The sequence below is a fragment of the Aplidium turbinatum genome, chromosome 2, assembly GCF_918807975.1.
Source record: "Aplidium turbinatum chromosome 2, kaAplTurb1.1, whole genome shotgun sequence".
NCBI lineage: Eukaryota > Metazoa > Chordata > Ascidiacea > Aplousobranchia > Polyclinidae > Aplidium > Aplidium turbinatum.
The window spans coordinates 44,247,290-44,268,753 of record NC_137473.1 but is presented as its reverse complement, the minus strand read 5'-3'; the positions used below and the strand labels follow the sequence as shown (position 1 = coordinate 44,268,753).

At 37.9% G+C, this 21,464-nt stretch overlaps 1 protein-coding gene across 1 annotated transcript; it reads left to right on the top strand.

The window, feature by feature from the left end:
• Positions 1–855: 855 nt before the first annotated feature.
• Positions 856–20,657, top strand: LOC145765172 (uncharacterized). The gene is made up of 16 exons (XM_082576947.1): positions 856–1,228; positions 7,090–7,206; positions 8,847–9,205; positions 9,792–9,889; positions 10,692–11,115; positions 11,639–11,768; positions 12,289–12,784; positions 13,481–13,619; positions 13,787–13,969; positions 14,555–14,593; positions 14,856–14,980; positions 15,861–16,026; positions 17,935–18,102; positions 18,419–18,559; positions 19,091–19,197; positions 19,648–20,657. Exons 1-16 carry the CDS (start codon positions 1,006–1,008, stop codon positions 19,853–19,855), a joined length of 3,123 nt encoding a protein of 1,040 aa, XP_082433073.1. The 5' UTR covers positions 856–1,005; the 3' UTR covers positions 19,856–20,657.
• Positions 20,658–21,464: the final 807 nt, after the last annotated feature.

The window sequence follows — 21,464 nt, the reverse complement described above, 5'->3', positions numbered from 1 at the left end:
TTCATAACCTGTATCTGACTTGGTGTCCGACGTTTTCTTCGTAAACAGTTCTTTGTAAAGCAATTCTTTGTAAGCAATTTTTCGTAAAACAATTCTTCGTAAAGTTAATTCTTTGTAAAACAATTCTTCCCAAAGCATTTATTCGTGCATGCAATGGAGATTTGATGTATGCGAAGAAATGCTTTACGAAAAATTCTTTTACGGATTTCATTTCACCAACAACTGTTTACGAACAATTGTTTTACGAAGAATTGCTTACGAAGAATTGCTTTACGAAGAATTGTTTACGAAGAATTCGCCTATAACCATCTGACTTGATGTTTGTGTTTTTAATTTAAGTTTTCAAGGCAATAGCATCTGTATGCTATTGACATGGGAGTTGTACAGTATAACCAATTAACCATTGTTGTTTGACACTGCTTGTTTTTCTTTACAAATTAATGTCTAGTACTGAACAGAAGTAATATAATGGTGAGCTTCATTACTAGGACAAAGTTTTGCAAATCCCATTTATACTTTATTTTATCTGTTTTATGAAAGGTGGTAGCTATTGCTACCGGCCATACTGTAAAATGTAATGTGTCGAAATAGTCATTTCACTAAAAAACTAGGCTAGCAAGTTTGTTGTTCATACTGTAATAGGAGACTGTAACCTTTGAGGCTAGGGTTCTGAAATTGCTGAAACATTTTGTGCTCAACATGCATTCAGATGTATTGTTTTGCAAATATGGTGACTATTTCTTGATCACTTGCACATGCAGCTGTGAGTTTTCATCATGAAATATGCAATGAAATCAATTTATTGAATTTGGTTTATGTTGATAAAGAATTAATATGTTTCTTATTTATAGCTGCTAAGTTTCACATTGTTGCAAATTAGCTACTTATTTATATAGAAAGCAATTTTGTAATCCAAGTGTTTGCATACTAGCTAAATGCACAAAGCATATTATAAAATAGAAAGACTAGGATATTGATAAATGCAGTAAAAGGGACATCCATGCTATGAAGCCTATCAAAGGCAGCCCTGTTGTTAAAGGAAAACGAAAATTTAACACTGATTTTGTGGATTCTACTCCTGCCAAACAAACTGAGCCTGTTGCTAAAAGGCGAACTCGATCCACGAGTAATGCTGACAATGCATACTCACAGAGATCAACTAGAAGAACACAGAACACATCATTTTTTGAACTTCCAAATAATTATGGTTCAAGAAAGCAACCCCAAGGTAGGCTTGTTTGTATCATAACTTTATTAGTCTTTTATATATTTATAACTAAATTACGTTAGGATACACGCCTACACTACAGTCACAACATTCTGTGGTGACTTGTGGTTGACTTGTATATAATATAGTGTCTATAATAAGATTGTTTTTATCCATCTCCCTCATTCACACAATTTTTTTCTATAGTTTGTATGGTTGTTTTCACTTCATCTTACTCTGCAGTGTTAATCTAAAAACCTTTGACTTTTCTTTAATGTTGCATTGTATCAATGTAACTTCGGAAGTATACAATTACATAGCTGGGTTCTGGACAATTGGAACTCCTTGTGTGCTGTTTCTCTGGCACAGTGACACCGGTACACGACAAGTGGGTGAGACAAGGTAGGCGATACCCACTTGGGCGAGACCAGGTGGGCGACGAGTCAATTGGGCGACGAGTCAAGTGGGCGACGAGCCAGGTGGGCGACGGCCAAAGTGGGCGACAGTAGCGCAAGTTTAGCCATTGGGAACGGTGATGACATGTTTAATTTATCTAGTTGCTTTGCGGCGTTACGGTTTATCGTGAAGCTAAAGAGAAACCCCTCAGAATAGAAACAAACGAATAGCCAAAGAGTGGTTGCGTCACGGTTTATCGTGAAACTTAAGCGAAACCCCTCAGAAAAGAAACAAACGAATGGCCAAAGAGGGGTTGAAGTCATCGAAGCTTGTCGGTCGTTATAAAGTTATATTTTCTGTTTAGATCAGTGGTTATTAACCTGGGCGCTACCGCCCCCTAGTGGGCGCTGTTAACTTTTAGAGGGGCGGAAATATTCAGGGGGCGTTATAGGGAGCGCTACATTCAGAAGGTGTAACGTTATTTTCCTCACTGCAAATTTGCTTTAGTAGTTCTGCTGGGGGTACGAGAATCCACCGAGGATGAGGAGCTATATACAGTATAGAGATTGTGTTTAACAAGGGAAGTAGTGATTCTCTCTCAGAGCATTCTATGTTGACCTATACAGCACAATGCACAACACCATCCGACAAGCGTGGACGTCGCTATAGGAAGCCAAACGCTAGGCCTCATCTTGGACGGCAAAGAGGATTGCCATATTGGCGGTTTTTAAAAGTTTTTTTTAATTGTTTCAGCATTGTAAATAGTTAAAAAAAACTCTGTTTTATCAATGGGCAGTAGCCTATCTACATTTGTCTATCTACATTTGTCCTATATTTGTCTGATATTTTCAACAAATTAAATGAGGTCAACATTAAATTGCAAGGAACCAAAATGTGTCTCATCAAAGCAAAGGGAATAATAATGGCATTTATTAGCAAACTAGATTTCTACAAAAATTGTTTACTAAGGCTAGACTTAAATCAGTTTCCAAGCTTAAAAGCCTTACAGGAAAACCAAACCGATGATTCATGTTTGTCAGACACTGATCTAGACTGCTATTCCTCTCATCTTCAAGCATTGAAAGAAGATTTGGTGATCAGATTTAAAGATCTCAAAGAATTAAAAATACCAGAGTGGGTTGTGAATCCATTTCAGGCTGATGCAAACAATTCTGATCCAAATCTAGTTGAAGAACTTATAGACTTGCAAAACGACTTTGAAAGTGAAGTGTTGTTTCAGCAGATTGGCTATGAAGCTTTCTGGCCAAAGGAACACGTTAAATATCCTCATCTTTGGGAAAAAATCAAGTTATTGCTGTTAGCGTTTCCTTCATCATACCTGGTAGAGAAGGGATTCAGTTCAGTCTTGCAACTCTTAACTAAGCAGAGAAATAGACTGCAAATATGTAAAAGGGGTGATCTGAGGCTCTGTTTATCAAATATTGAACCTGATATAATTAAGTTAGCAAATTCTCACCAGGCCCAAGGTAGTCATTAAATACAATGTATTTAATACATTTTTCCTGCTTTTTCAAAGTGCATTTTTTTATATATATCTTATTATTAGCCTACGGTTATTATTTTGAGTTTTTTGTTTGGGGCACATGCATGTTGTAAATGAGAACTGAGTGAAATACTGCCCCTATTTCCTTGAAGTAATAATAAATGTGAATGTGTTTCTTTAAGTAAATTTACCATATTCTCACAAGCTAAGTTTTCATTTTCTAATTGCACAGCGCTACAATGCAGAATCCGATATAGCTTCACTGTATCACGCATCATCTTTAGTAGGCTACAACAGCCCTTATATTATGGTGGGCGCCAGACTATGGAAATCTCTGAAAAGGGGCGCTGGGGAAAAAAAGGTTAAGAACCACTGGTTTAGATCATAAAATATGACTTTCAATTTTTACTTTAAAATACAATGATTGAGGCAATGAGAGTTCTTACGCTGAGTTTCACGAAACATTGGAAGCAAAATTTTCATTATTTTTTGTAGTCTCGTAATAGCGCTTTTTGTTTGATCTTAATTTGCATTGTGACATCATCTTGACACATTATTTTGTAATTTGCGGCGTCACGGTTTATCGTGAAACTTAAGCGAAACTCCTCAGAAAAGAAACAAACGAATGGCCAAAGAGTGGTTTGAAGTCATCGAAGCTTGTCGGTCGTTATAAAGTTATATTTTCTGTTTTAGATCATAAAATATGACTTTCAATTTTTACTTTAAAATACGATGATTGAGGCAATGAAAGTTCTCACGCTGAGTTTCGCGAAACATTAGAAGCAACATTTTCATTATTTTTTGTAGTCTAGTAATAGCGTTTGTTTGATCTTAATTTGCATTGTGACATCATCTTGACACATTATTTTGCAACACACAATCCAGTCTCTGAATATTTTAAACACTTGCGGTAGGTCACTAGGTCAGCCAGTGCTGAGATCTTAACAACTAAGTAGCTGGTTTGTTTCTTTTCTGAGGAGTTTCGCTTAAGTTTCACGATAAACCGTGACGCCGCAAATTGCAAAATAATGTGTCAAGATGATGTCACAATGCAAGTTAAGATCAAACAACAAGCCCTATTACCAGACTACAAAAAATAATGAAAATTTTGCTTCCAATGTTTCGCGAAACTCAGCGTAAGAACTCTCATTGCCTCAATCATTGTATTTTAAAGTAAAAATTGAAAGTCATGTTTTATGATCTAAACAGAAAATATAACTTTATAACGACCGACAAGCTTCGATGACTTCAGCTACTCTTTAGCCATTCGTTTGTTTCTTTTCTGAGGGGTTTCGCTTAAGTTTCACGATAAACCGTGACGCCGCAAATTACAAAATACTGTGTCAAGATGATTTCACAATGCAAATTAAGTTCAAACAACAAGCGCTATTACCAGACTACAAAAATTAATGAAAATGTTGCTTCCAATGCTTCGTGAAACTCAGCGTAAGAACTCTCATTGCCTCAATCATTGTATTTTAAAGTAAAAATTAAAAGTCATATTTTATGATCTAAAACAGAAAATATGATTTTATAATCACTTCAACCACTCTTTGGCCATTCGTTTGTTTCTTTTCTGAGGGGTTTCTCTTAAGCTTCACGATAAACCGTGACGCCGCAAAGCAACTAGATAAATTAAACATGTCATCACCGTTCCCAATGGCTAAACTTGCGCTACTGTCGCCCACTTTGGCCGTCGCCCACTTGGTCTGTCGCCCACCTGGCTCGTCGCCCACTTGACTCGTCGCCCAAGTGGGTATCGCCCACCTTGTCTCGCCCACTTGTCGTGTACCGTAGTGACACAACTCAATCTTATGTTCAGGCATGGCAATTGGCAAACAACTCACTGTTGTATAGTGATGGCAATTTGCAGCAGCCTATTGGTTTTTAAAACTGAACTGATAAAATGTAATATTGCTCATAACCTGGGTTTTTTTTTCGCTGACACTTTTCGGTCATTTGTCCGAAATGACTTGAAAAAATTCGGTTATTTTTTATTTATTTCGGTCATTTTTTCTGAGGAAAATATTTCCTTTCAAGTAGCTGATACAAATCAAAATTTGCACTTCCTGACTAGCTACAACATAGGCGCCAACTTTTTTGGGTCTGCTACTATTCGGTGAGTCCGATTCGGTGAGTTCCTGACCTCTAACCCCTAACCCTAAAATGGCAATGATAATTAGGCCACGGTACCCGATAATTAAAAAAAAAAATTGAAAAAATCCCCCGTTAAGGGATCGGACTCACCGAATCGGGCCATTCCGAACTTTTTATGCTGTATATATTGATACATAAAACAATAGATGAACTAGCGATCGGCAGCAGGACAACATTTTTTGAATGCAAACCGCAACAGCTTCGCGATAAATAATCACTAGAACGAGTAGGATGCTACAATTCCACACCAGACAAAATCTGTCATTTTTACATTGATTTAACGTCTGCAGACGTTGAATCAATGTAAAAATGACTGATTTTGCTGCCTGCAACATAGCAAAAATCTACCATTTTATGTCGATTCAATGTCATCAGATGTTGAATGCACCCAAAAACAACATAATTTGCTACGTAGACGGAGCGTGAGTTTAGCTTTACGCGCTTGCAAACAGACTCGATGTTGCTTTCGAAAGTCGAAACCTCTGCAGTGAATTGTCGCGGCAGTGAACCGCTCGCTGTGAAAATGAACTTAAAGTCTCGGCACGACGTAAACACCAACCAACGCAACAAGGGCTGGTACAAACCGCATTGCGCACATGCGGAATAATCAACGCAACCACGGACTCGCGCAAACTGCATGGCGCACACACGACCGTTACCATAGAAACCTGATCAAAGGCGGGAATATGCGCATCTTTTGTTTCATCTGCAACACGAAAACAGGTCGACCATAAAGTTGAAAGCAGGTCAGTCATAAGTTGCGATATTGTAGTGAAAAGGGAGCTATAATCAAACGTCTCTCCGTAACTATTTTTCAAGAGCTTTTTACGGATGTCAGCAACTTCTAAATTTATTCAAGGTGACGTGCTGTTGAATTGATGTAAACGTGAATGATTTTACTTTCAACAGGTACATTTTCAAGCGTATAATCAAGTTAGTACTTGCATTCCATTTTCAAGACATTGTCATTCCATTTACAGTATACCTTTTACTTTTTAGTAAACCTTTTCGTCTCTTATTTCATGGTAATAAATCTAATTCGTTGCTAAACTTTATGTTGTGCTTAGCTTAAAGAATCGCAGTCCATCAACCGCTAGTTTACGCAGACGCATGGCATGTGTTTGCTTAACCGAAGTGGTCGAGTTTTGTTTATAATAATTAACGGTACCGGTAGGTCGAACGTAGCGATAACTCCGAGTGTGGCAATAAAAGCAATCCTAGTGTGACGACATAATTATGTCATCCATCTGCGTGACATTTTGCTGAATTTACGTTGCTGCTGATGAAACACGCTTTCGCCCCCACGGCCAAAAAAATAGTTAGGCGCCTATGAGCTACAACATTAAGTTTCGCTGAGAAACGTTGTCGTGTTTTATCTGAGAAAACTTTCTTCAACGTTCATCAGCGAAACTCAACCTTGCAACACCCGAATTGACTATATATTTTTCGGACATTTTGACCGAATTGACTATATTTTTTTCGGACATTTTGCTAAAAAATCGGTCAATGACCGATAAATGACCGAAAAAAAACCCATAAAAACATTGATAAATCAGGTTATGAGTCATAACCTGATTTATCAATGTTTTTATGATATTGATATGGTACAATGTTAATATACTGAATTTGTTTTGGGGATCATTCTGTCAGCAATGTCAGCATTTGATTACAGAAAACAGGGTTACAAGTTCTGACACAAGAGTGTTCATTCTAAGACTAGTTTATTTCTATTGCTTGTTGTTTTTTGTTGTTATTTTTTAAGTTAATTTTAAGTGTAGGTTAGGGTGTTATCTTTGTATAAACAAACTTTTTGACCATTTTTCAGATTCAGATGGATTATCACCAGTTAGTCCATCTCCGCCCACAAAGAGACTACGGCGAAGCAGTGCAAGACTTGCTGGTAGTTCTCCTATCAAGTGTGGGAAAGAAAATGTCACTCAAAGTAATGTCAAATAAATGTCTAGTTTCATACCAGAACGCTTCTAAAATTTGGCACTTGCTAAAGTACGGTATATGACATATTTGATTTGATTGAATCTTTATCCTCGGACTGGGAAAGCTTCTTGCAGAGCTTAACCCCGGCAGTTTCGCATACTTGCAGAATGTAGAGGCTTTGAAGCACAGGCTCGGTCACCGCGATTGGCAGAATGAAGTTTCCGATTGTTGAAGTCTTGTTGCCGGCTAAGTATTCCATCCATTAGATGCCGCTGAATGGAGAGCAGTCCAACGTGCATTGCTCAAGCGCACACCCCAGAGTCAAACCTAGCGTCGCTTCATCTTGAAGCTTCTTCGTTCCAGAAGTCACGCACTAACCAACTGAGTTATCGGGGCAGACTTATAAAAGGGCTATTAAAGCGATTCATGAAAAGACACATGATTAGCTGTTTGAAAAATAAAAACTGTCGGATTTTGGAATGACAGTAAGCTCACTTGTTAGGTGCCAGTAAAATGGGTAGCGGTTTCATATCTTAGCTGTTTTTTAATATCTTATTGAAACCTAAAACTGTTGGTAGCCTTGCTTTTTAGCATTTTATCTTGCTTAATGTTATCTTATTTATTGCTGATGAAGTTGAAATTACTTTGGTGGAACTGCAATTTGTAGAATTGGTTTATGCTGCATTTATTTCAACTACCGGTATATAATATACTTGTTGTGAAATAGAATTTTTGTAAATTTTCCGTTAATTAATTTTCATGGCACTTGTATCATTTACACAATGTCAGATGAAACAGTACAATTTCTCCCCCTTTTCTAATATGTTTGGTAATGAATCAGGACCATAGCTTTGGATTGCACATGATTGATTTTTTTGTATTGTGTACATAACGTCGGAATGGCCCGTTTCGGTGAGTCCGATCCCTATTCGGTAATTTTTTCAATTTTTTTTTTTTAATGGACTCACCGAAACGGGCCATTCTGATAAATAATATATATGATATTATACACATTATGTGGGTCTGCTACTATTCGGTGAGTCCGATTTGGTGAGTTCCTAACCTCTAACCCCTAACCCTATCCCCTAACCCTAAAAGGCAATGATAATTAGGCTACGGTACCCTACACCTTAACCGGGGATTTTTTCAATTTTTTTTTAAAGTATTGGGTACCGTAGCCTAATTGTCATTGCCGTTTTAGGGTTAGAGGTTAGGACCTCACCGAATCGGACTCGCCGAATCGGACTCACCGAATCGGACTCACCGAATCGGACTCACCGAATCGGACTCACCGAATAGTAGCAGACCCATTATTTATACGTACAAAGAAATAATATGCTTTATCCATCCGATTTGATTATATACATAATCTTTATTCAATTATCCCACTATCCATGATCTTTATTATCCTTTAGTGATATGATAATAATAATTTGGAAACATGAAAAATAATAATGATAAAGAAAAGTAAAAATTTTGATGATAATAAAAGAAATAATATTATATATTCGATTATCCATCCAATCTTATGCACACTAGACTTTGTTTTGTTCTCGATGCTATGCATTTGTTGACATTACTTTTTTGACACTTTGCTTTAGTTGTTGACATTTTGTTACCTATCAATGTTGTATTTTCTTTTTTTAGTACTCAATATCGTTGACGAAACTGCGCAATGCAATGGAATAGCGGTACAAGCTGAATCAAAGGAGATCCATGCTAATTTTATAACCAACACCAAACTGACACCACCGTCACCTTCAAAAGTAACCAATGGACATCATACACACAGGAATACCTCAAATGATGTATCTGTTGAAGTAATAAAGCTTAAGGCTGAACAGCCCCATTCCGATTCAGACAAACTTTTACTTAGTAGTCATACTGGTTCTGAAATTAAAGTATCCAGCAACGGCACAACAACCCATGTGTGTTCAACGATCACAAGTTTTAAGTCAATGAGTGACACGAAAAAAGACATAAAAAGAAAAAGACATTATTCTGAGGTAGATAAATTTAGCTGAGAGAAGTTTAAACACAGATTTTTTGAGCATGTTCCTCATTGGAATCGATTATTCTAGTTCACTAATATAATATTCTATGATTTGCTGTTTGTTTTTTGTTGTATTTTTTATAGCCTATATGTAGTCTTTTATGCATGTAATATTCATAATTCGATAAACCAGGTTATATATTTGTTTTGTTATCACAACTGTAATCGTATATGCACATTTGCGTTTGATGGACGGTTTTCACTGGAATATAGTAAAGCTAAAAAAATGTAAATATTGGTTAGCTGCAAGCCTGCAATATTTGCAATAAATAGTAATCCTCACAGATAACATTATTTTGTTTTGGGCCTAATATTGTCTATGGAGTGTGGTTAAAATGTGTCTTATGCTCCAAATTCCATTTGTTTATCCTGAAATTTTGTTCTTAACATTTGCAAAGAAGTTTGTTTTCGTTGTGAGTACTGAGAGTCATACATCCATATTATGTATAATGCAACCTAAAATCTTATAGGCTAGCAGCTTTAAGAGTGTTCTGCATGTTGCAATTTTCATAGAATTGATAATATTGTGTTTTTGCAAGGACACGTTGGCTCCCTGTCGAATTCGCCGGCTATCTGAAAAAGGAGAAATGGCTTCAATGATGAAATTTTTCTTCAATAACAAAAAGAATGTCCATGTGTAAGTGCTTTTTTGCTTGTGAATTTTTAACTAGCTTTTTAATCTTTTCTATATGCATTACTATATTGCTGTCGACTGCTTTGTCGAAGGATAATAGCCTTTGGTACGATGCTAATTAGCAAGACACTTTGTGGCATATCTGAAGGTGGACAATGAAAATTGGCTTCTTTGCTTTCTTGTCCTCCTAAAACAAATCTTTAACCACCAAGCTGAATGTGACAAAATATTTTTAATTGTTTGAAGTCAACAATTTGTTCTTGTTTGAAGTCAACCCTCATCTGAACTTACTGATGTTATCTGCCAGTTACTATCCCGTGCAAATGTGGCAACGTTGATGGGACTAAAACTTGTAGTCTAGGAGAGAACATACTAATGGCCATTGCCCATCAGTGATTTGTGATAGCATGATTGTTCTTATTATAGGATTTTCATTACAAAAAAAATCATTATTATTATTATGAAAGTCGCCTCACACATCATGAAGCTTCTGTTATAGACCTGTACTGCCGGTAGCATATAAGCTTTAAATTCCCTTGTCTGCATCTAGATGTAAAATATGAGTTGACACCTGCAGATCGTCGTGAAGTAGAAGTTTTAAGCAGGGCTATGGAGTCGGAGGGAATTTGTCGTTTTCGGAGTCGGAATGTGCCAGTTATAAACCAAAGGGTCGAAGTCGTATGATTTCGCCTGACTCCACAGCCCTGGTTTTAAGACTGATGGGAGTGTTGCAGATTAGTAGAACATTACTACGTTAAGCTTATAATATGGTTTAACATATATATAAATGTTTTTTTATTGACAGATCATCGGCTCGTACTAAAACGACGACTCAAACTTCTCGTAAAAATGCAGTATGCACCAGTGGTTCACGCCATGACTCGAATAATAAAGCTGTTCTTTCCAACTCAACTTTTGAAAAAAACGTTGCAAAAGAAATCAAAGATGACATGTGTATCAATTTCGCCTGCTCTCAACCTTCTCCCGTGAAATCTTGCAAAGAATTGCCAACTTCAAACTCAAAAAACTCTGAACAACTCCACTGCTCTTTGCTTGCAAGCGATGAAAATAATCTTAACCTAGACCAAACAGACTGTTCTTCCAAAACTAGTCAATCAAAGTTGGTTGAATCGAATTTTTCCCCAAAACATACCCACTGTGACGTCAATATAACCAACGAGGTGAACAAGGTGACACATGAAACATCAGATGGGGAAGAGCATGACCAGGTAACCAGTTTACTTTGTTATGTTGCTTAATTTTTGTGCTTTGACTTCTATTGGTCACTTTGAGGTTATGGTATGGCGCGCGCTTGAGTACATTCGGATTATTTAAACTCAGTTTTTAAACGTTTATTGTACAGTAGGTAGTAGGTACATTACATTCATCAGTTTATTGACTATTGTTTGGCAAAACTGATTTTTTCAATCAAAGTTATTGTTCAATGATCAATAGACCAATTCAAAGAATGCAAATTATATGGGTCTGCTACTATTCGGTGAGTCCGATTCGGTGAGTTTCTATCCTCTAACCCCTAGCCCCAAACCCCTAACCCTAAAACGGCAATGATAATTAGGCTACGGTACCCGATAATTTAAAAAAAAAGTTGAAAAAATCCCCCGTTAAGGGATCGAACTCACCGAATCGGACTCACCGAAACGGGCCATTCCGAAATTATATACCAGTTATGTTTTTAGGCGGTTGATGCTGAATTTCTGCTTTTTTTTGTTTCAATAAAAGTTTCATTTTTAGAAGGAAACGAGCAGTTGTTTACAAAAGCGGTCACTGAGAAGTTCAGGAATTAAATGTCAACCGAATTTTTATGCCCTTGGTCTTGACCTCATGATCCACCGCGCTAAGAAATCAAAAATTCAAACAGAAGGTGCTGATATGATCCTAAATTTCTCTTCACTTTCTTGCAATGTGGTCGTGCTGGTTACTATCCAGTATTTGTAGTCATCTTTAATTTTTATAAAATTGATAGATTGGTGCCATGCCTACTGGCTTGAGCTATCATGCTGGTCTGCACAATTGCACATCCATGGTCAATTGGTCATGTACGCAATGAAATATGTCTGCTTACTTGAAGTATTTAATATAAGTTTTGAAAGTGAATTTAAATTAGCGGTGATATAAAGTTGATAAATTACAGCGGCTAATATGCACATATCGCATATGTTTTTTTCATAAAATAGACATATTTTGATTTGGTTTTTAACAAAATTCATCTGCTTGAAATGAAAATTAAATAAAATTATCAATTTAGTGTTTGTCAAAATTGGACAAAACCAGTTGAATAGATTTGTTGAAGCAAATAATTATGTTTACACGAATGGTTGTGGATACTTGTCTACATTTTTTTAAAAACAAATTTCAAGTTTTACACTTTATGTTATTTTTAGATGAAGAGCCATCGATAGATCGACAAGTGTTGTCCGATTCAGAGGTGATTTGTTCGAAGCGAAATAGATTGGAAAACTATTTCGAACCGACGATTTCGTCAGCCGAAGTTGCACAAGCTACAACCATCCCACCGCCTGCTCAAGTGGCTAGTCAACCCACACATGAAGCTTCTAAACCACTTTTACCCTTAAAGAAAGACACATCTTCTCCGGTTTCTCCTAAACTAGCCACAACAGAATCAAAGTTAAAAAAATCATCTTTGTCCCCAGAACCACTGCAGAAGAAAGGGAGAGTGAAGAATCGAAGTCGAAAGAAAACTGAAGTCTTTACAGACTTGGCACTGTCAGACAACTCATCCCGGTCCGGGCTAACTAAACTTGAATCTGAGCCTCTAGGTGATCTCGAGCCTCCTCCATTGTTCGATGAGGAACCACCATCCGGTCCACAAGTTTATTATTTTGAGTCGGACCACGTTGCTCTGAAGCACAATAAAGAGTAAGCCATATGTTTATCATATAGTGTGTGTTATTATATAGCGCTGTTCAAATTGATTCAAATATGTGTCGTTGCTCGGCGGTTTACAAAGCAGACACTGTCAATGCAACCGTATAAAAGCGCGACTGAGTATATTATTATTCTGAGATATTGTCAACCTTTCAGTTTGCATTCTATCATTTTGAAGTCAGTAAAAAGCTGAAATGTTGAGCAGATGGATTGAAGGGTTGAATTCTTGAATGCAAAGGTCCTTGTTATAAAACTAAGTGACCGAAAGTGTTTTACTCCTTTCTGTTGAGAGTGGAGTTTCTGCGTTTAACATTGACTACTGCTGTTGTGTGTAATAAATGCACATCGCTGTAACAAACCTTTTTATCGGTCAGCAATTCACTCCCTTTTTTACAACGTACGTGTGCAGACGTTGAATCAATGTCAACCAACCTCTGATTTGCTGGCGAGGTTTGCACGTGGGCGTATTTATGATAATATTTCACAAATCCGTCTGCTCCAAGCGACATAGACTATCATCATCTGTATCAACACATTAATATAAACGATGCTTTTTATATTCACGTTGACATGCCCAACCATGTAAAGTTATTTATTTTTTGTTGGTTTATTGTCGCTAAGATGTAGAAACAACGCAACAGTGACAAGTTTTAGTCATCACCCTAACCACTTTTACATCCATCACAGCTACCATTCAGTTCTCCGTGCTGCCTCAGCATTGGAGGCGCAGCGCAAACAAGCCTTAAACGAGCTGGACATCCTTGGTACGCGACTAAAAGAAGCCCTTGCCGATCCCATCGCGTTTGTGGACCGACTGCAAAGGAAGGTGGGGCTTCCAATGCAGAGATTATCTGCACTGTCTGCATAAAAATAAAATCGCTGAACATTTGTTTATTTCCTTAGAACTTTACCACTTTACTTTTGCAGTTCTGTGGTTTTGAGCGATTTTTGGAATTTATCGTATTTTACTGTTATTGCAACGTTATACTTCAGGAAAGCGTCAACTTGCCAAGCGCAAAACTGGTGTCTCCGGTTCCAACGATAGACTGGTCCAAGTACACTTCTCCCTTTGGTACTTTCGAGAATGTTTTTAAAACCTCTTCTCAACCTCTTCCTAAGCCGCTCACCAGGAGGAAAAATATCAGTTTTGCGCCCAATAGGTCTTCTAATGCCAAGGTTCGTTATTAACTTATCAATTTTATCAACTGATTATATTGCACTCAGCACATTGATAACGCATTAGATGATATTTTTGCCTAATGTAAGTTGTTTGGTGACCATAGAACCGAAGGTCAGCTGCCTTTAACACTAAAAGCATAGTTTGCACAATCTAAAACCTGCTTGGAAACGTGTGTACAATACAAAGCTAAGTTGCAACATGCAAGGTTCACTATCAAAATATAGTATCCTTTTGACATTAAGTTTAAATTAAACCTCCATTCTATTCACGTAATCATGAATGAGTTCGATCGAGCTTGAGGAAAGGAATAAAAGAACCACATGCTGCTTCGACACAGTGGGTTGCCGACTCTCGGGCTGCAACTATGAGATATTTCAAGTGATAATCAGATTAAGTTTTAAATGTTTGGTTAGGTTATATACATGTACAAGTTTGCCCAAGATTAAATAGTGTAGCATAAGAGTGTATTCAAAGAACCCGAGTCCTGCTGGTTACAGCTCGGTAAAAGAATTTTCGGAGCAACCTTTCAACAACTGAAATCAAAAATGTTGTTTAATAAATTATTTCCCGATATGTTGCAGCAACCGCCAGACCAGTGCCAGCCAACACCGTCCAGTGACGTGAGTTGTCGTTTTAAACGTTTTTATGACATCGAAGCTGTTTATTTTTGATTTTACATGATTCGGTTTGGGTTATGTAAAGTTGACAGCGTTTCTTTTAATTGCATCTGCTTGGTTTGTCTTTTTTGATTATAAACAAGATGCAGATTATCGTAGCATGTGAACGTCACTAAAGACATAAACTTTTCGTGGCTGTTGCTTGTTCTTGTCACACCGATAGATCATCTTTGCATGATCTAACTTTCTGGTGACCTGTTTTTAGGCCTCTAATAAAAACTTCCGGAAGACACGCTCAGGAACCTTCAAACAATCGTGGAGTGTCGAAGAACAAAGAAAACTTGAAGAATTACTAATCAAATATCCTCAAGAGCCGATAGAATTCAACAGGTGATTATGACTTTACCAATGTATCACGGTTATTCCTCGATAAAGAGGGCCTTTGGCTTTGATTCTCATTAAAACACACCTTGTACCTTCGCCAATGAGTTTTAATTGAACTGTAGGAACACAGGGTACAGCTGTGACAACGTAATTTGGTGTCATATAAATGGAAGTACCTCCACCAGTTCTAACATCATTAAGTTAGTTGAACACTAATATTAAAAAAAACGAACGCTTTTAGCTTTTATTGAGTTCACATCGGTTAATACGTAGAATTCTGCATAAGTGGCAATTGGAAGATTTTTCCCAGCACACTAAACTGCGAATGAATAGCTTATTTAACAACTCCAGCCACAACCACAATTCGACGATCAAGCTAGATAACACACTGATGTGAAAATATTAGATCACAATTAGTATAAATGATAAGCCATGCTGTAAGCAAGAAACTCATTTGGAAATGCTCAACGAACCGTATACACATATTTGCTTATTCAACGAAGGACGGTCAGGTTTCGTTTTCACAACTTCAAAGATTTTAGTTTGAACTCAAGTTTCTCTTATGATATGCAAGACTGCTTGATGTTTCATGCCAAGTGATAGAAGTATCATCATCAGCCACTTACACTCGAGTGGACCATCAATGCCTTATTTTCATATCTTGCCCTTTGATTCCTCTCCTAGTGTTGCCAAAGTTTAGTATCACCTAACTAATTTCGTTCGTTGTTTGTTGTTTAATTTGTAGTTAACGTCCACTAGTGAGTGCGACTTATCTTGTCTGAAAGATTTCGATGCCGAATATGAGAGATTTCCTGTATTGACTTTTTATACCTAACTGAGCATTTTTAAGTAAATTGTCTTTGCTAAGAAACTTAAAATCTTTCAGATTTCGAAAAATCGCCTCCGAACTTGGGGGTCGCACCCCACTCCAAGTGCAATCTCGTGTTCAAAAATATTTTCTCAAGTTAGCCAAGGCCGGGATGGTTGTGCCTGGTAGAATGCCTCGAGTGGACAGAACACAGAGTTCTCGATCACGAAGTGGAAATCACAGGGTGAGTTTCACATGGATAGCTATATTCATCTAATTACACTGAAAGCACAGCATTTTATTACGAGTTTGTGTAAATCTTAACTATTTACATGCGGATCCGATTAATCCCATCCGCCATTTGCTTATTTTGAAATTTCATCTGACTTTTATAATTGTCCATAAGAAGTAGGCACCCCAGTGCGCTTTGACCTACGGTAGATGTTTTTGCACAATAAGACTCACAGCAAAGGATTTGTGTGACAAGGATGTATCATTGTGCGTTACTCCATCATCATCAGTCGCCATCTCCGCTTGCAGCAGATTGCGCATCAACATGGGTTATTTGTTTTCAAGAGCGGCGATTTTGAGCTAACTCGCCCAGTGTTGCCAAATTGAGAATGCTTTACTATATGGCTATCAAGCTAGAATGGATGGATGGTCATTTGATTTTTGTTTGGATGCGAAACGCCGAAACATACATAAAACAAAAACTGACAGTGTGCATCCAATGAGAGAGTGCGAAAGACCGTAGCCCTGAAGGCATAAGAGGTCGTCGAGTCTGCACTCTCTCATTCAAATAGTTACACAAAAGAAAGTATTGCGTTGTTAATATTGTTGCAAATTGACACAAAAAAGAAGAAGGAAGGAAGGGTGGCCGGTCGATTGGTCGAAAGACATTTGGTCGACAGTCATTTGGTCGACAGACATTTGGTCGACAGGACGTTTGGTCGACAGACAATTGGTCGACAGACATTTGGTCGACAGGACATTTGGTCGACAAGACATTTGGTCGACAAGACATTTGGTCGACAGACATTTGGTCGACAGACATTTGGTCGACAGACATTTGGTCGACAAGACATTTGGTCGACAGGACATTTGGGTTACAGTTAGGGTTAGGGTAGGGTTAGGGTTAGGTTAGGTTAGGTTAGGTTAGAGTTAGGGCTAGGGTTAGGTTAGGATTAGGGTTAGGTTAGGGTTAGGTTAGGGTTAGTTAACCCTAACCCTAAAATGAATCGTTCTGTCGACCGAATGTCCTGTCGACGAAATATCTTGTCGACCAAATGTCTGTCGACCAATTGTCTGTCGACCAAACGTCCTGTCGACCAAATGTCTGTCGACCAAATGTCTGTCGACCAAACGTCCTGTCGACCAAATGTCCTGTCGACCAAATGTCTTGTCGACCAAATGTCTGTCGACCAAACGTCCTGTCGACCAAATGTCTGTCGACCAAATGACTGTCGACCAATTGTCTTTCGACCAATTGACCGGGTACCGAAGGAAGAACAGAAAAAAACAAAACAAATACAGATACTACAAACAATAATAACAATTAACATAGTCAGGTAGTGGATGTCGTTTTTATAGCTCTTGATTATTGAAGAAGTGTATTTTGCACATTTTACTGAAATATTTGAAGCCTTTGTTCATGTTTTTTTTCATATTTTGAGGTAAACTGTCCCATACCTTGATTCCCATGCATTTTAAACTTTTTTGAAATAATTGGGTATTTGCCAGTTTAGTATAAAGTGAATTGGAACTTGAACGTCGGGTGTTATACGAATGAATAGATGATACATGTGTAAAGAAAGTTTTGAAGTTTTCCGGTAGTTTATTATTATAAAATTTATACATAAATTTGCTTATTTCTAGTTTATAAGTAGAATTAACAGTTAGTATTTTATTTTCTTGATAGAGTAGAAGACGTAAGTTCGTTTGGTTTGGCTAGCTTTAAAGTAGTGCAAACTGTTTTCGTTGTCTTTGAAAGTAGTGCATAATGTTTTCACCACTTTTTGTACATGAGGCATGCAAATTTTAGTTTATTTTGTTATCGGTGCTTTACCATCTTTTTATAGAAACATTGAGTTTCTAAACTTATCATTTGTTTGAATTGTTCACTTGACCGCATCACGCAATTAACATTCTCCAGCATCGTTCTCACCATCAAGCCGCACTGACCAGAATATCAACATTCTTTTCTGACTTTCACATCCCGGTGAAGATGAGAGATGATGATGATGATCCCGACGCAGGCTATCCATCTGGTCAGGATGAGAGCGAAGGAGGATGGGGAACGATGGAATGCGAACAAGTTTCGGTGAGAACTCTACTGCCCCATGAGTCGTTTGTGCCTTTTTATGTGCTTGTTTGTCGTTGGATGTTGTTCAATGTTCAGTGTTAGCATTCATTTACTTTCTCAGAAACACGCGATGTTGTAGAGTAAAGGATGAAATGACTGAAACAAAAACACATTTCTGAAACTTAATTATGACAGTGTCGTGTATTTGTATCTGGTTTTGCCCTCAGTTTTGATCACCAGGTAGAGAAATACAAAATTGTATTAAACGTATTAACACCCTGTTACCGTAACCACAGTAGTTTATGATGTGTGAAAATGATGCATGTTTCCAAAGGATGAGGAAGAAATTCCCGACGACTTGCGTTTCTCGGATGAATATTTGGAGATCTTGAGACTAAAGCGCCTCCGCAACCAGCGTCTGTGCATCTTCGACAAGAACGGGCAGCGAAGCATCGCGCGTCATTACGGATTCCAGGTTTGTTCAACTCTAAAGTAATTTTTTCTTTCAAACGTGTTTTCCGACTTGAGGTTTGCGAACACAGACCTTCACATTCTGTGCACTGGTTCTTAGTTGCTTGTACTTGTGTCCTCATGATGAGGATACAAGTACTTGTCAAGTTTATTTTAATTAAAACCGTTTCAGTTTATTTTAATTATGTTGCATTTCTTTGTGTAATAAGATATGTTTACTTGATGATGGAGAATGGAGATATTAACGACCTGTTGCAGCCTGATGCTGCGAGTTCGCTGTGGTAATTGCACTTGCTTTTGGAACACAGTTCCCTAGTGCAATTCGCTATTACCACAGCGAACTCGCAGCATCAGGCTAAAACAGGTCGTTAATATCTACATTGTGAAGTAAGCAACGATCATGCTGCTAAAAGCGAAACTCAATGTATTGTAAAATATGTTAAACCCGTTGAAGTTACTTTGTTTTGTCTGTCTTGGGTGCAACAAAGCGAGCTCTTCACCACAGCTTTATTATCAAAAGAAACTGTTTTTGTAGTGCGACAAGTGCGAATGCGAGCCGATCGAAGGTGTGAGGCATCACTGCATTGATTGCCCACAGGACGAGTCGGTCGACTTTTGCCAATCTTGCATCAGAAGTTTCGAGTACGTTCCGTTGTGTAGTTTCACTATCTACTAGTATCTAGCCTTGATTGTTTAAGTGTTTTTCGATGTTTCCACCTGTTTTTAATCAAATCAGCTAGCTGTCCATTGATCACTCGTGGGAACTGTCTTTGAAGTCCCCACGAAACAAGTAACTATGAGCATGCAGTGAACATCCAGGCCTGATGCTAACAGCACAAGATTTATTAAACTACTATCGGTGCCAATTGTCATTTTACCATAAACAGATTATTTACGATAAACAGAAACCCTTCTATTGTCAGACGTAAGACAAAAGCCTTCGTGACCCCTTCTTTAAATATCCCTGCACGTTTCTCATGAAATACTGTGTGCTATGCAAAACACAATCGCCTTCGTCAGATGTAATGTTGAACTCACCTCTCTTGCTTGAAGGAAACCGCTTTATTCTTCCTAACATTATTTCTTCTTCAGTTTCAGTAAATTTGAGACGGAGGTTCACAAAAGCAACCATCGCACCGAACCTGTGTACGCCAGTGCTGACAGCGAAAAAAGCGACGACCACATTACTCCTGCCATTTCCCGACCCTTTGCCGATGCGGACTACACTAAGATCGCTTCGGCGACATCGTGCGGAGAATACAACTACCTCGACCCAAATTTTTGTCCCCCTTCAATTTGATGCTAAAGGATTTATTATTTCTTAAAAAAGATCTCTGTTCTCGTTTTCTGCAGTTTTTCGTGCGAGTTATTTTGGATCTACTGTATGCTGCATCCCGCCCTTTACATCAAGGTGAGAGAGGTCATTGTGACCTTATTTCTAGTTTCAACTTGGAGTTATAGCCGGAATTAAGCTTCGACAGGCATGGATTACTGGAAAGTATTCATTTGAAATCCGGGTCTTCGCCAAAGCATGTGTGTTGGGGCGGGATCAGCCAGTCTTGACTTGTTGTATTCGGAGACACAGAGTTTAGATTGGAGATATCCATGTGATTGGTGTCATAATAAGGGCAAGTGCCACGATTCTTTGCCAATGCTGTTATTGGAGCAAATGTGTGGGTGATTATGACTTTATTTAGTCAGCCACTTCATTAAGTGTATTACTATTTAAACCTCGGTTCAGTAACAAAAAGTTCTTTACTCCAGAGAGAGCATCGGTTAAATTTTCCATTAAGTTACACTACGTTTGCTCAATGATGTACGGTAATAAAGATTAGTGCGTCTTACTATCCCCACTTACTGTAGGTACTAAATTGTCTTTCGTGATTAAAATGACTTTGCCATTGCTGCAAATTGAACGATATGCGTATACGTGATAGTTGCTTGTACAGTGCACATCCTCGATGAAATATATGGAATTGTACGGATCTGTGGTTGAGCACATTTCTTGATTCGGTGTGTTGCATTAAGAATGCTCATATCCAGAAATCAAACTAGGAAATCAGTCTCTTTTTACAATAATTAACATCTACACTCTACAGGTGTTGAATCAATGTGATACGGTAATTAATTAAATATTATATAGAATCTACACTTAAGCTATCATTTTTTCGTGTAGCATTTTCGTTCATTAACTTAATTAGTGTTTTGTCCTAGCTTGGCCTATGTTTGTTGTTTAGACTTACTCCAGGTTTCTAGCCACTTAAGGTTTGGTTTGGCTTCTTTAGCTCTCGTGGAACTAATGTAGGCTGCTGACATAGAATCAAACAGCATTTGTATTTTTGCAATTGGTACTTTCTGTCGAAATAGAAACAGTCACATCACAAGTTTGCAACGCACACGCTTTCATTTTGGATTGCACTACAGCGCAAGTGTACCCACACAATATCATACTTTTAGGTTAGGCTACTACAATTTTATCAAATGATTAGCCTACTAACTGTTATCTAAATTTTTAGTAAACTTTTGAACATTATAAAACTCTAATTATAGCCTAAACAATTTATAGTAATGTAGTGGTTAGAGCGTTTGCGCCACGTCGGTTCCACACCGCTCAAGAGTTTGCGGCTTTGTCTCGGCAAAGACACTTAATGGCATGCTAAAGTAAGGGTAGCAGCTGACTGGGCTATATATAGCCTACCTCTTCGCTGCTAAACTTCTTCGGAAATCCAGTTCTTATTTGATAAGTTTGGACAAATGCAAAGTGTAGCCTATGCCCACAGCCCCACACGTCTTCATCAATAGGTTAACCCGTGGGACTATTGAGCCCAAAAAGCGGACAAAAAAAGATAGGCTATATGGTACCGGTAACATTAAATGTTTGCCTGCAGCAAGAATTGACAAATGACACC